The 14,202-nt window shown below is 37.7% G+C and overlaps 2 protein-coding genes across 24 annotated transcripts in view; one reads left to right on the top strand and one right to left on the bottom strand.

Moving 5' to 3' along the window:
• Positions 1 to 858: 858 nt before the first annotated feature.
• The window catches only part of rerg (RAS-like, estrogen-regulated, growth inhibitor), a 23,221-nt gene continuing 9,877 nt past the window's right edge, over positions 859 to 14,202 (bottom strand). Inside the window, exons 3-5 of the mRNA NM_001327837.1 lie at positions 7,722 to 7,778; positions 3,514 to 3,587; positions 859 to 1,349 (exon numbers count right to left, since the gene is read on the bottom strand). Coding sequence (NP_001314766.1) covers positions 930 to 1,349; positions 3,514 to 3,587; positions 7,722 to 7,778 — 551 coding nt within the window. The 3' untranslated portion in view covers positions 859 to 929. The remainder of the gene's footprint in view (positions 1,350 to 3,513; positions 3,588 to 7,721; positions 7,779 to 14,202) is intronic.
• The window catches only part of ptpro (protein tyrosine phosphatase receptor type O), a 55,420-nt gene continuing 44,383 nt past the window's right edge, over positions 3,166 to 14,202 (top strand). For 10 of the 23 annotated variants that reach the window (XR_012401471.1, XM_073945903.1, XM_073945906.1 and 7 more), the window contains exons 1-3: positions 3,166 to 3,293; positions 6,838 to 6,887; positions 7,943 to 8,016. The gene's annotated coding sequence lies outside the window, so the exon portion shown is untranslated. Of the gene's footprint in view, positions 3,294 to 6,837; positions 6,888 to 7,942; positions 8,017 to 13,781; positions 13,883 to 14,202 lie in introns of all 23 variants that reach the window. The other 13 variants (XR_012401473.1, XR_012401472.1, XM_073945904.1 and 10 more) reach the window with 3 other exon arrangements.

The following is a 14,202-nucleotide window of genomic DNA, read 5'->3' as shown; positions in this document are numbered from 1 at the left end:
GTAATCTCGCGTCTACCTCCCGGTCCTCAAATAGGCATCGTCACGCACTCTTCTCACCCCTTCCCACCGCATCTCTTCTCAGACACGTCGCGCGCACCCTGTCAATCAAAATAAACCCTGACACTCTGACCAATGTGAGGAGAGTTTACTCGCACGTGACTTGTTTTAGCTCTTTTGGTCCGATTAGAAACTTTGGAGTGTGAAAGTGAACCGCTCCAAGAGCAAAGAGCAACAATATAACAATTGTTGTCTCTGTTTCAGAACAACTGAATCGTTTCACAGGTGTGAACGCACCCTTAGACACGTATTTCTGTCGTGCGTCACGTGCACTGATCCACACATGAGTCCAGCTGCGCTCTCATAGAGAGAAAATGAAAACAAAACCTTCACTGCAGCACATTATAAACACAACACTGACGACCCGTATCTCCAAACAATTTTTGTTCAATCCGCTTGTTTTGGCAACACAACGTGGCGTCTCTGTGCTGTCTGAATACTGTAACTGGTCTTGGAAGCGATCATGCATATTAATGAAGCTGCACCGCATACACAATAGAGCGCGCTGATTGGTTTGAACCAAGTCTTACTCCTGCATGAATGCAGCACACTCAGAGACGTAATAAGGAACTCCCAGGTACAGACGTCCAGTCTACATGCTGGAATACACGCTGAGATCTCATGGCCGTGACGCAGCTTCAAAAATTCGTTTTAAACTGGAAGTCCGAATTTGCTGGAAATAACACAAAAACAACCAATGTTCACTGTTTAGTGCGATATATGTGTCCTCATAGTGTTTATAGGACATGCATATACGACTGTCAACAGCTCAACACTTGTGTTCTGGTGTTTCCTGACCCTTTAAGCTACAGCATGTACAGCTCTCTCCCCCACTGCAGTACTGTTTGTCCGCGGTGATGCTCCAGTGTGTTTTAGCTGCTGATCTTGGTCAGCATCTTGTTGATGGCCTGTTTGACGTGTGTGGTGGAGCTGCGGCGTCTGGTTTTCCCCTGAACGGCTCTCCGGCGCCGGATCTCCCTGCAGAGCTCATAGAAGGCCTCGGCGACGCCTCCGCCTGAACCCACGGCGTCTGAACACGCAGAACACTCGTAGAATGCGCAGGCCATGTCCGCCGCCAGCCTCTCTCCCTCCGCCGTGCCCACCTGCCGCGCGTGCTCCAGATCCGCTTTATTCCCCAGCAGCACCAGCGGCACGTGTTTGGGCCTCTTCAGATCCTCCAGCAGCCCCTTCAGCGGAGCCACGTCCTCGAAGCTCCCGCGGTCCGTGATGTCGTACACCAGGATGAAGCCGTCGCCCCAGCGCATGTGGCTCTCCCTCTGCAGGACATCCTCCTGCCGGAGACACACAGATGGACATCTCCTCAGTTCCCAAATCAAAACCAGATTAAAGACCTGTCGTTCTAGCGTACACACGATGCATAACAGTTCCAAACGCAGCTTTATTAAAGAATTAATGGTCGACATCAGGAGCAAAACAGAAGCAGAATAGGCAAAGGTCAGGACAGGCGGCAAACAATCACAAATCCAGAGCCTAAAAATCAAACACCAGTGCTTCAATTGTAAATTGTGATTTCCCGGAACAGATCGGGGTAACGGATCCGGCATATTACCCGAGGACGCAGGGGTGTCACGGACGAAGGACAAAAGTGAAGAGCGGGGGATTGTCGCGGATAAAAGTGAAGAGGGTTGGGGAATTGCATAAGAAAGTTAAAGTGAACAACGGGCGGTTGAGGAAGAGGATTGGTAAAATGAGCAGTGTTGCCAACTATTTCCAATGAAAATGTCTAAAGCCTGCCCGAAAAGCTAGCTAAATGTTGCCAGATGATGTCACACACTAATTTGCATATCAGTGATGTCATCACATAGTATCTGGCAAGCGTAGGCCGTCATATCTCTACTCTCTGAGGCACCGTGTATTATATTATATTAAAACATTACATCCAGATGCACAATAAATAGGTTCCTAATTACATACTACTTTGTGTGATGACGTCATTGTGTAATCGCAACTCGTGCAGTATACAAAATAATTAAGGTTTTCTAAAATTGACTGGCCATCTCAGCAAAAACATTATTTGAAATATGTGCATTTAGATTTGTATAAAAAAAATAGAATTAACTATTTGTAAAAGTTATACAAACTTTATTTATATAAGAATATAACACTGGTCATGAACCAAAGTCCCTTTAAGGCAAGTCATTTCACTTGGTGGCCATTTTTGAAACGCCTCTCCAAGCTGACGATTACATTACATATTAGGAATCAGCAATAAAATTAAGCAACGACTGTCTGTTTAGGTTCATTTCTGAATCTTCGTATCACATAAAATCTGCAGAAACTCTTGTCTGCTCCGAGCCCCTCCCCCAGAGAATTGTCATTCTATATCGATTGCTGATTGGCTCCTGTACTAGAAGGCAGGCTTTATTCGCCATATAGCGATCGCTGATTGGCTCCTGTACTAGTAGGCGGGGCTTCATTCGCCATATTGACAGTTATGCTTTTCCCCATTCAAAAGTAAACGAGTGACACGTCTTGTGTATTCTAGAGTCTTTGTAATGAACAGGTACATATTCTTTTAACCAATCTCAGCTTGTGTACGTACTCTTTTCAACTTGTGAAATTAACACATTTGTGATGTGACAATTATTGGAATTTATTAAATTACAGACAATCATACATGTTAACAAATATCAGCGAATTAACAGTTATAAAAAACAGTCTGAGCTAGCAGTTTAGTCTACTGGGTGAAGCCTGCAGCCACGGCTCTTTCCAGTCACTATATACAAATTGATAAAAGTAGCCAAATCAGTTAAAAATTGCTAAATTTGCTGCTACAAATATTTATTCATTTATACAGGCTCTTTGAAACTGCAGTGTGTGGAGAAAAAGCTCCAGGTATTTTTAATGACAAACAGATTATTATATACAATGGTGTCACATTAAAATACAACACAGAAAGGCCAAAATGAGAGAAAACATCAAAGCTTTAGAATTTTTTTAGTTTTAGATTTAATATAGATGCTAATTAAAAAGTTTTTTATTATAAACTGCAATCAAAACTGACCAATCATAACGCGTATTTAAGTTAAGGAACGCCCCTCCCTCCTCATCAGCGTGAGAAGACGTTATTCCAGCCAATCGTCATTCAGAGTCACTGCACGCGTGTTTGTGTACAACCGCAGAGGAAAACTCGACTCAAGCTATTCTCAAGTGTACAAATTACTGTATAGTGATGATCGACAGGGGCCGGTATAATGTTGTTTATCTTCTCAAAGGTGAGTAGAGGCTCTTGGTTAATTCATAAATGTTTTATTAATCAGAATATGTGGATAAGCGCTGGAATATATCGTCCTCACTGACATCTGCTGCTAGTCATCGGGTTTAGTTTATAAACATTTGTACGAAGTTTGTAGTTTTCATGTTGTTTTTAACACCCTTTCGATGACACAAATAAATAAGCTGAAGTGTTTATGTCATGTGTTAGTTGTACTGTACCTGTCCGGCTGTGTCTAAGATCTCCATACTGACGGGCTCGTCGTCAATGTTGGCCTGATGGCGGTATGTGGACTCTGTCAGACAGAAATATACACAGTGTGTGTTACTGTATTTCATTTTGTTGATGTAAACCCAAGCTAATTTATTACCCTAACTTAACTGAGACTCGATTAGATCAAAAGAATCGATTCTTCTGGAGGATCCTTCTGTAATGTTTAGAAGAGATACAGCAGCGGATTCTCACCTCAATATAGTGTAATTTAAGAGGTAGACATGAATAAATTACAATTTAATGGGTATTATAATCAATAATATGAATAATACTCGTTATGATTACTGTTTTCACATTACTGTGAGGGGTAGATATTTATACAATATAATTTAATGGGTAAATAAATACATAATACACTGTATATCCTCTCCCTTTTTGTTTACTTATTGAACTGTACATAACCACTGCATATAGACATTTGTAATTATGTACACACCCACTATAAATATACACTTGTAATCATGCTTATTTATCTGCATACTACTGATTATTTATAGCAACCTGTACATATATTCATATATTGTAACATATACACTTGTTATCATGTTCATCTATCTGCACACTACTGTTTATTAATAGCAACCTGCACATATATTCATATATTGTAAATCTGCTCATAGCTTATCCAACCTGTATATAATGTTCATAGTACATCCATCTGTAAATATCACCATAGTTTTTCTATAACTGCACTTTATAACTTATTCCTGTATCCTGCACTTGCTGCTATTGCACTGCTGGTTAGACCTAAACTGCATTTAGTTGCATTGTACTTGTACATGTGTAATGACAATAAAGTTGAATCTAATCTAATCTAATCTAAATCTAATAATTACTGTTTTTCATTACTGTGAGGGTTGGGTTTAGGCTTGGGGTAGGGGTAGACATAAATAAACAACATTTAACAGGTAATTAACTAAATAATATGAATAATACACAGTATAATTACTTTTTTACAATACTGTGAGGGGTAGGCATTGATAAAATACTATTTAATGGGTAATTTAATCAATAGTATAATAAAATTTCTGTATAATTACTGATTTTACATTACTGTGATGGTTTTGTTTAGGGTTGGGGTAGACATAAATAAAATGCAATTAATTGGTAATTTAATAAATAATACACTGTATGATTACTGTTTTTACATTACTGTGATGGTTGGGTTTAGTGTTAGTGTTGGTGTAGAGTAGACGTTAATGAAATGGGTAATTTAATAAATAATATGAATAATGCTCGTGTAATTACTGTTTTTACATTATGGTAAGGCTTGGGTTTATGGTTAGGGTAGGGGTAGACGTTAATAAAATACTAATAATGAACAATATAATAAATAAATCTCTTTAACTTCTGCTGTATCCCTTCTAGCAACAACCGGATCATTCAGTATTTTCCATTCATTTACTATTCATCATTTACAAAGTAACCGATGTCAACGAGAATCACCATGTATGATGAGAAATCTAAAAAAACATTTGAGAAATATTTATAATTATTCACTTTTTGGTAGCATGGAAACCATATATTTTAAGATAAATGCAAAAATATGCATATGTAATTACATTTATTACAGTATTTTGAGAGACAGTCAGTTTTTATTTAGCTTTTGTCTTGCTATGACTTTAATTGGGGGGATTTACTGCATGGTGTTATGGGTAATGTAGTTCTACTCAAAACTATTGTATTAAAATAGTTGGTTCAACAAAATCAGATAAAGTCAAATAACAGAACTCACAACTTTTCTTAAGCTTTATAACTTATTGCTAAAAAAATACTTGACTCTGGAGTTTTTCTCTGTTGTTCACTGTTGACAAAAACATTCTACCTAAATCTGTTATGTAAACTCATGCTGTGTATTGCTTATTTTAAATGACATCAAGTTTAATTGATGTGTGTTTGTTCATTTATAAATTGTTTATGCAAAATGCAGCAGTTAGAACGGCTTTTAGTCAATAAGATGCATGAGAATCAAAAATATTAGCACTGCAACGGCAGGATGTTATGTGTTTTCCCAGGTGCATTGTGGGATTTAACATGGCTCTGTATTTGGCTGTATGTCACCACTTCCATTTTGGGTTTGCATGCAAAACCCATCACACACACACACACTATTGCTGTGGGTTGTGTGTGTGTCTGGATTGACGTCCTGGACAGAAAGTGAGGAGTGAATGAAAGTGTTTATGAATGTTCCTCCAGCGCGCCGCGTCCAAATGTCTGCTGACTCTGAGCCAGTGTATTATTCACTCGCGAATACTTGAATGTCGTTTCACAAAGAAATAAAGCCCTCAGTCCTTTAAAGGAGCAGTTCAGCCAAAAATCAGGCTTTGCACAAATGTACTTTGTGGTCTCTGTTCTTTTGTTGCTCTGATAAAACAGTAAGGTATATTTATGGCTATTTGTTCAGTTTTCATGGAGCGAAGCACAAGCGCAGATGCTTTGTGGAATGTTCATGCTGTTCACTTTCAGAAACACTATACGAGCATCATTTTCAGTGTGCAATATTGAGCTCATTCTTCATTGCAGTCTGTTTTTTAAGCTCTGCACTTCCTCTTTCATTCACTTTTATTGGGTTTTAGATTTTAAAAACAGCTTGTTCTGCTGCTTGATGCTGCAATCTGATCTTCTCTTATTATATTAGTCTTCTTTTTATGTCTAGTCATGAGCACACTTGTTTGTACAGCGAGTAGTTTGACCGTTGTCTGCCGTTTGTTAGTATTTCTACTCATTTCTCCCATAGGAAACTGAATCAGAAGTTCTTGTAGGAGCTTTTTTCTCTTGTCAGCAAGCAGACTTGTGTTTTCTCAGAATAAAAGAGTGCATTCGGTGTGGACAGCCCCTTGTGTTGCATCAGTTTCTCATGTTTGAGTTATTTTTCGGTAGGCAGAATGGCCAAACATTAACAAGCTCTCTGTGTTTGCTGTGGATTATTCGTTTGTAAGCTGAAGCTGCTTGATTTCTATTAAAGTGCGGATGCTGTTTACCGTATGAATGGCTCCACAGGCTGTTCTTTATTCCCTGCAGACGTCTGCGGTGCTCAATTCAATTACGTTTGATGGCTAAGAATGCGCAGGACGCTGTTATGAATGTTTATCAAAAAGACCTTTCCATTTCTATTCCACATTCCCTCACATGATGACCATCGTGCTCTCTTCAGCATAAGATCAGAGCTCGTGGATATGAACACTCAACATGTTCTCATTTCAATCAATTACTGTTTCCTAAAATCATTAGTGTGATTAATTAGTCATTTCTCAGTGCTTTATTTTTTGCAGTGCATGTTGGCAGCTGATTTGGCTCCGCCCACTGACTGGATGAGTGACAGGTAAAGCAACCAATCAAAGTTTGTTTTATTATGATTTGACAGGAACGGGAGCATCTAATTATGTTTTTAATATTTGCATCCTAAAATGGCTTTCCTTAAACTTATAGGAGTATTTGCTGTGATAATACACAGAAAACATGCTAAATTACATGCCTACAGTTTATTTAGAATATTTGATGAATTTATGCATAAAATTATAAAAAGGTTTCTATTTGTTTCTATCGTTATACTTTCTGTTGTTTTCTTGGATTATTGATGCATTCAGTTGTACTTGATTCCTTAAATGCACATTAAGGACATTATAAACTGACTGGCCACATTATTAGGTACACCTTACTAGTACAGAGTTGGACCTCTTTTGCCTTCAGAACTGCCTTAATCCTTCTTGGCAGAGATTCAACAAGGTACTGGAAATATTCCTCAGAGATTTTGCTTCATATTGACATGATTGCATCACGCAGTTGTTGACCATGTCTACATGTCTAAATGCGTTGAGTTGCTGCCATGTGATTGGCTCATAAGAAATTTGCGTTAACAAGAAGTTGGACAGGTGTACTTAATAAAGTGGCCGGTGATTTTAGTTGATGCACTTCAAAAGTGATTGTCATTTTATTACAAAATGTAATGCTTAATTTGGTTTTTATTAGCTTATATGCTCACTTGCGCCCTCTAGCACACAATACTCTTCTTTTTTGGGAATATTAATTATTGCATTTAGAATTTTAATGTCAAATTTAGGTTTTCAGGCATAAAAGTCCTAGTATGGACTGATTTATATTGAATGAACACTCTCAGATCCACTGAAGTGTGTTGGTGTTTTTGTGCATTTCTCACCAAGAGTTGGGTCATATTCCCAGATGAATCGTTTGGTCAGGAATCGAACCACCAGCGCTACACACACACACACACACACACACACACACACACACACACACACACACACACACACACACACAGACAGAGACAAAGTGATGAATAAAAGAGTCAAAACAAGCAGAAAGACTAAAGCAAACACTGCAGATGCTGGAGCTCATGCTGTCTGCTTTCACTTTCAGAAAAACACACTTCTGAAGAACACAGATTGACTGAGATTAAGATGATTCAGATACAGAATGAGTCAATTTACCAGGTATGAATCATTGAATCACTGAATTAAACACTGAATCATTGAAAGCACTGAATCATTGAATCACTGAATTAAGCACTGAAACATTGAATTGCTAAATTAAGCACTGAATTGCTGAGTTATGCACTGAATCATTGAATCACTAAATTAAGCTCTGAAATACTGAATCGCTGAATCAAGCACTGAATCATTGAATCACTGAATTAAGCACTGAAACATTGAATTGCTGAATTAAGCACTGAATCATTGAATTGCTGAATTAAGCACTGAATCAATGAATTAAGCACTGAATCATTGAATCACTGCATTAAACACTGAATCAATGAATTAAGCACTGAATCATTGAATCGCTGAATTAAGCACTGAATCATTGAATCACTGAATTAAACACTGAATCAATGAATTAAGTTAAAAGTTCACTAATGTGAACTAACTCAGTTCCACTGCTTATGTTTACTGCATTAGTGAAGTTTTATCTTGATTAGTGAGAAGTACTGCAGTGTGTCAGGGCTTATAATGTTACGCAGTAAACTTAATTCACTACTCATGTTTACTGCATTGCATTATAATCCCTGACACACACTACAGTACTCTTCAGTCAGTCACAAACACTAAGAAATGTGGACTGAACCTACATATAAACTCATGTTAATCCAAAACAACCCTATAAATGTAGAACTTCACATTCATAAACACTTAATTACTACATTTAACACGTGGTTATTAGTGTATTACATGTTAAAACAGTCAAATATGCACTTCAGAGTGGGTAATGATGACATTGATAAATAACTAAAATAAAATAATAATAATAATAATAATAATAATAAACCCTCGAAGACTTCAGTTCCATAGTATATTCATGAATGAGTGGTGTTGTGTGCTTTTCTGCATATTCAGTACTCTAAATGTACTTTACGGTTGGTCTTGATTCATTGTTTGGTATTAATAATATCTTAAAGTAACTCTTGGAAACCTGCAGACACCCTGCTTTAGGAAAAAGGGAAACAGGATCATATGTCTTCCCCCTTTGGCAGATGATAGTGCTTGTTTTAATGAAAAACTCTCTTCATATTGACTGATTAGTTCTGAAAACAACACTGTATGTTGTGCTGGTCTAGAAAACGCTTCGTGATTTAAGCGTGTCGATATCTGGACTAGAACCGAGACAGAAACTCAGGGAAAGAGGCATATATGTGCATTGCAGCAGAGTTATTGATGTGGACTGTGCTGCTGACGTGTTCATTCATAAGGATCTGAATGAGCTGTGATGAGGATAAAGCCAGTGTGTGGGAGCAGGTGTCCTCCTTCAGGTCCTCTCTGACGTTCATCTGCAGTTTAAAGAATGAGTAAAAATAGTGCTGGCTCTGCGGCGGCCCACAGAGATCCGTCAGCTCTCTCTCTCTCTCTCTCTCTCTGCTGCACGTTTCTTTCTTTCTCTTCTCCATGGTGAGGTCAGACAGACGATCCGTTTCTCATGCAAATAAAGACTGAAGCGTGAGTGCACTTCCCCTGGACACGCTCACTGCTCATCTGCTTCCACTTACAGGAGAGTGTGTGAGTGAGAAAGAAAGTGTGTGTGTGCTGGAGGTGTTTGTCTATATGTTTGTGTGAGTTTGTGTGTGTTTGTAGCTATGTTAAAATGTGTGTGAATGGATAAATCGTCAGGCTGAGCACATTATAAAACATCTGAAATGTTGTTTTGGTCATTATAAAACGCCTCACCGTTTCAGTATTAGTGTTATTATATTATTAATGACCTCCAGAATGAAGAGCGCCTGTGCTCCGCGTCTGACACCTTCAAACGCCACTGCGCGCTCACTGCAGGTCAGGATTGTCTTCTGAGGCGCTTTCATTTAGAAACGATTGATGCAGCTTCTCCTACTGCAGCAAATGCAGTTTTTACTGTTGATATTTGGCGCCAGTTAATCAGGAAGTGACGATTTTGTTTGCTTTGACTTGTTGGATGGAAACGCTGCTTCATTCGCACAACTTTTACGCGATAATCCAGTTTTGCGCATGAAGTTTATTCGCATTTTGGATGGAAACACAGCTTGTGTGAATGTGTTTGTCTATATGTGTGTTTGTGTTTGTCTATATAGCTGTATGTGTTGTGTATTTGTGTATTTGTGTTTGCCTATGGGTGTGTGTGTGTGTGTGTGTGTTTGTCTATACGTGTGTTTTTCTTTCTCTATATGTCTACATGTGTTTGCCTATATGTGTTTTTGTGTTTGTCTATATATATATATATATATGTGTGTGTGTGTGTGTGTGTGTGTGTGTGTGTGTGTGTGTGTGTGTGTGTGTGTGTGTGTGTGTGTGTGTGTGTTTGTCTGTGTGTGTATGCGTTTGTCTATATATGCATGTGTGTGTTTGTCTGTGTGTGTTTCTACATTGATTTGTTTCTATTTGTGTGTGTGTGTGTGTGTGTGTGTGTGTGTGTGTGTGTGTGTGTGTGTTTGTGTGTGTGAGTGTCTATATGTGTATGTGTTTGTCTATATATGCATGTGTTTATCTGTGTGTGTGTGTGTGTGTGTGTGTGTGTGTGTGTGTGTGTGTGTGTGTGTGTGTGTGTGTGTGTGTGTGTGTGTGTGTGTGTGTGTCTATAGGTCTTTGTGTGTGTGTGTGTATGTATGTGTGTTTCTATTTGTGTGTGTGTGTGTGTGTGTGCGCGTGCATCAGAATCACGTTCCACTGCAGTGTTATCTTCATTTTTGAGTCCTGATGAAGCGTCTGCTGACAGCCGGAGCACAGACATGATTAATGACGCTGAACTGCAGAACGAGCGCAGGATAATCAACACACAGCTGTGTGTGTGTGTGTGTGTGTGTGTGTGTGTGTGTGTGCATGCGTGTGTGCATGCGTGTGTGCATGCGTGCATTGCTATATATCAGCGTCCAGATGAGGAAATAAAGGAAAACAAATGTTACGCAACTTAATATGAGTGAGGAAACTGCATGTGCTGGTGTTCATCAGTGTCCGCTGAGCTCATCGTGCTCATATTTATATTTAGCTATCATAGTTCTGCATAATTCAATCAGTTTCTTATACTAATATTTAATAACTCCTGGTCATTTCAGTTTAGTATTACTTTGCTTCATTTCTGCTTTTGCTTCTTTTGGTTCAGTTTTTTATTGTGAACACATTTCTGCAGATACATTTATTCAAATAACAGGACAAATCCAGCATCCACCAGTGCATAGTTTAGCGTCTGCACAGTTTATTTGTTTATTTTTTCTTTAATTTCATTTATTTCTATTTGAAAGGGAGGTAAGAGAAACAAACACCAGAGTAGCGAAGAATCTGTAAAACTAAATATACTAATGTGGAATAAAGTAATATATTTCTGCGGAGGTGGGACTAGAAATCTGTCCAGCGCAGGTCTGTAGATGAAAACACCTGACGCTAATGTCTGATAATTACTGTAGATGATCTGCCGCATTATTTGTACTGTTTGTTCTGTACATTTTGACATGATGAATGATTATCAGATGTGCCCGTTTCACTCCACTTGATCTTGATGACATCATCATGTCCTTCTGGGTGTGGCTTCAGAATTAGAACCTCCTTCATTCATAAAACATCCAGAAATGGTGGTAATGAGAGGTATTAAGTCGTACAGATGTTGTTTCTCTTTCATCCTGCAGTGTTTGGGGGGTGTGTGAGTGTTTGTGACGCTCAGGAGCACCGGCAGTTATTTTTAGACTCATGAATCATCCCAGAACCCATTGTCTTTGACCCACATTTCTGCATCGTCAGCTCGGACAGGAGATAATGAAGCAGATGTTCTGATGGATGCTGGAGATGGTTGATGAATAAGTCGATTGGTGACTTCGGTTAAGAGGAAAGTGATTTTGAGAGCAAATGCGCTGCTGAAATGAACACTTTCTCACTATTAAAGGTCTCGAGATTATTTTCAATGTTTGATGTAATGAAATGAGGGCGGGGCACATAGTAGCTCCGCCCCATTATATCAATCAGCATGTTGCTGTTCTCACAGCTCTGCCAGTGGTTGAGCACATTGAATGAAGAGCAAACATTAAACAAAAGAAACTCAAAGATCATGTTAGCAGTGCTGAATTATCTGCGCGTGATTATATTCAGTGCTTTAGTCAGGGTTTATTGATAAAAACACAGTAATTGTTTGTGGATATTTGCTGTGGGTAATGATGGCTCTGATAATGTTCAGACATGTAATTATTAACATCCATTAAAGGGCACGGATTATACATAAATGGCTTTAATCAGGGGTTTAAGCGCAGCTGTGTGTCAGCAGTGTGTGAATATCTCCAGCCTCTAATGCTCAACATGAATTCAGCGTGTTGTCTAGAATCAGACTGGATGAGTGAAACACTGATTCACATTCTCCCTTTGCACGTGTCATCAGAGGGAGGAAGCCCCGCCCACTAGTGCCCCTCATTAGCATAAACAGCAGCCCTAAGCGAGAAGCAGCCGTCAAAAGGATCAGAGCCTAAGAGGGTCAATTTCAGAGAGTTATAGGACTATATTAGTGTGCTTAATCTCTCTAGACACAGCAGAGACGCATCTTACAGCTTGTTTGAAGGAAATATTAGGGTCTACTTTAAAGCAGGAGTGAGTGGGTCAAACAGAGCTGCAGTTATTAAAAAGCGGATGAACAGATAATGGTCAATGAAGACTGTATGTGTAAATACAGCGGGTGTAAACGTGCACAAGACAGCGTCCGCCGCTGAAAGGCCTTCTGGGAGATTTCTGCAGGGCCCAGAGGACGATGAACTTCTGTTTACAGATGAGCAGATGTGCTGTTTACACTATTGCTCACAAGACTGAGCTCTTACCATTTTATTCATTTAAAGACGGCATTTATTTGATGTACAATGGACTATATTACACACGGGGACTTTTAATTTGGAATAAATTCACTTGTGTGCGTCATTATAAAATTACAGCTTTAAGATCTAATGAGCAATCAACATTTATTATTATTATTATTATTATTATTATAGTCAGAGTGAGCTGAATATTAAATAAATAATTGAAAAGTGCCATTAAACATGTATTTTTTAGCTGTTATTTAGTAAAAATGGTTTTTGATGTCATTTGTTTGAACAGTTTAATGCTGACGTCTGTTTAACTGATTTTATTTTAATTAAATCACATTATCAATGCTGTAAAAGCAACCCTATGAAGTTAAAAATTTAAATAATAAAGTTTTAATCATTGTAAAATATTATTATAATTTTCAGTAACTGTTTTATTATTGAATATAGTTTCACATGACATTTATTTCAGTGTTGTAAAGCTGTATTTTCTGCATCTTTACTGCAGTCTTCAGTGTTCATCATCCATTTTATTATTTTAAAGACTGCATTTATTTGATGTACAATGGGCTATATTACACACGGGGACTTTTAATTTGGATTAAATCCACTTAAGTGCGTCATTATAAAATTGCAGCTTTAAGATCTAATGAGCAATCAACATTTATTATTATTATCATTATTATTATTATTATTATTATTATTATTATTATTATTAGTCAGAGTGAATCGAATATAAAATAATTGAAAAGTGCCATTAATCATGTACTTTCATTTCATTTTATGTTTGAACAATTTAATGCTGACGGAACTGATTATATTTTAATTAAATCACATTATCAGTGCTGTAAAAGCAACCTTATAAAGGTTAATAATAAAGTTTTGATCGTGACCCATTGTAATATGTTATTATGATTTTTAGTAACTGTTTTATTATTGATTTGTAGTTTCTTATGTCATTCATTTCAGTGTTGTGAAGCTGTATTTTCAGCATCTTTACTGCAGTCTTCAGTGTTCAGAAATCACTATAATATGAGGATTTCTTCTTCTATTATGATCAATCATTACTGGTAAACAATCTTGCATGTTTTTTATAATTATCAGAGTTTTATTGTGTAAACTGTGATGGATTTTATAGACACTTTAAAATAATGCTCCATTTATAATGAACAAACAACGAGCAACACACTGATCACAGTATTTATTGATCTTTGTTAAAGTTTGTTACTGAAATAAAGTCCGTTCTTGTTAACTCAACAGTGTGCATTCACTAATATTAACAAGCACAACTCTGGATTTTAATAATGCATTGATGATGAACTCTGATTAATAAATGCTGTATTTATTATCAGTTGATGATAGTAAATATATTAACAAACATCAATGAAGC

Source organism: Danio rerio, chromosome 4, assembly GCF_049306965.1.
Source record: "Danio rerio strain Tuebingen ecotype United States chromosome 4, GRCz12tu, whole genome shotgun sequence".
Taxonomy (NCBI): Eukaryota; Metazoa; Chordata; class Actinopteri; order Cypriniformes; family Danionidae; genus Danio; species Danio rerio.
Note: the sequence above shows the minus strand (reverse complement) of the source record. Positions and strands in the feature narration are given on the sequence as shown.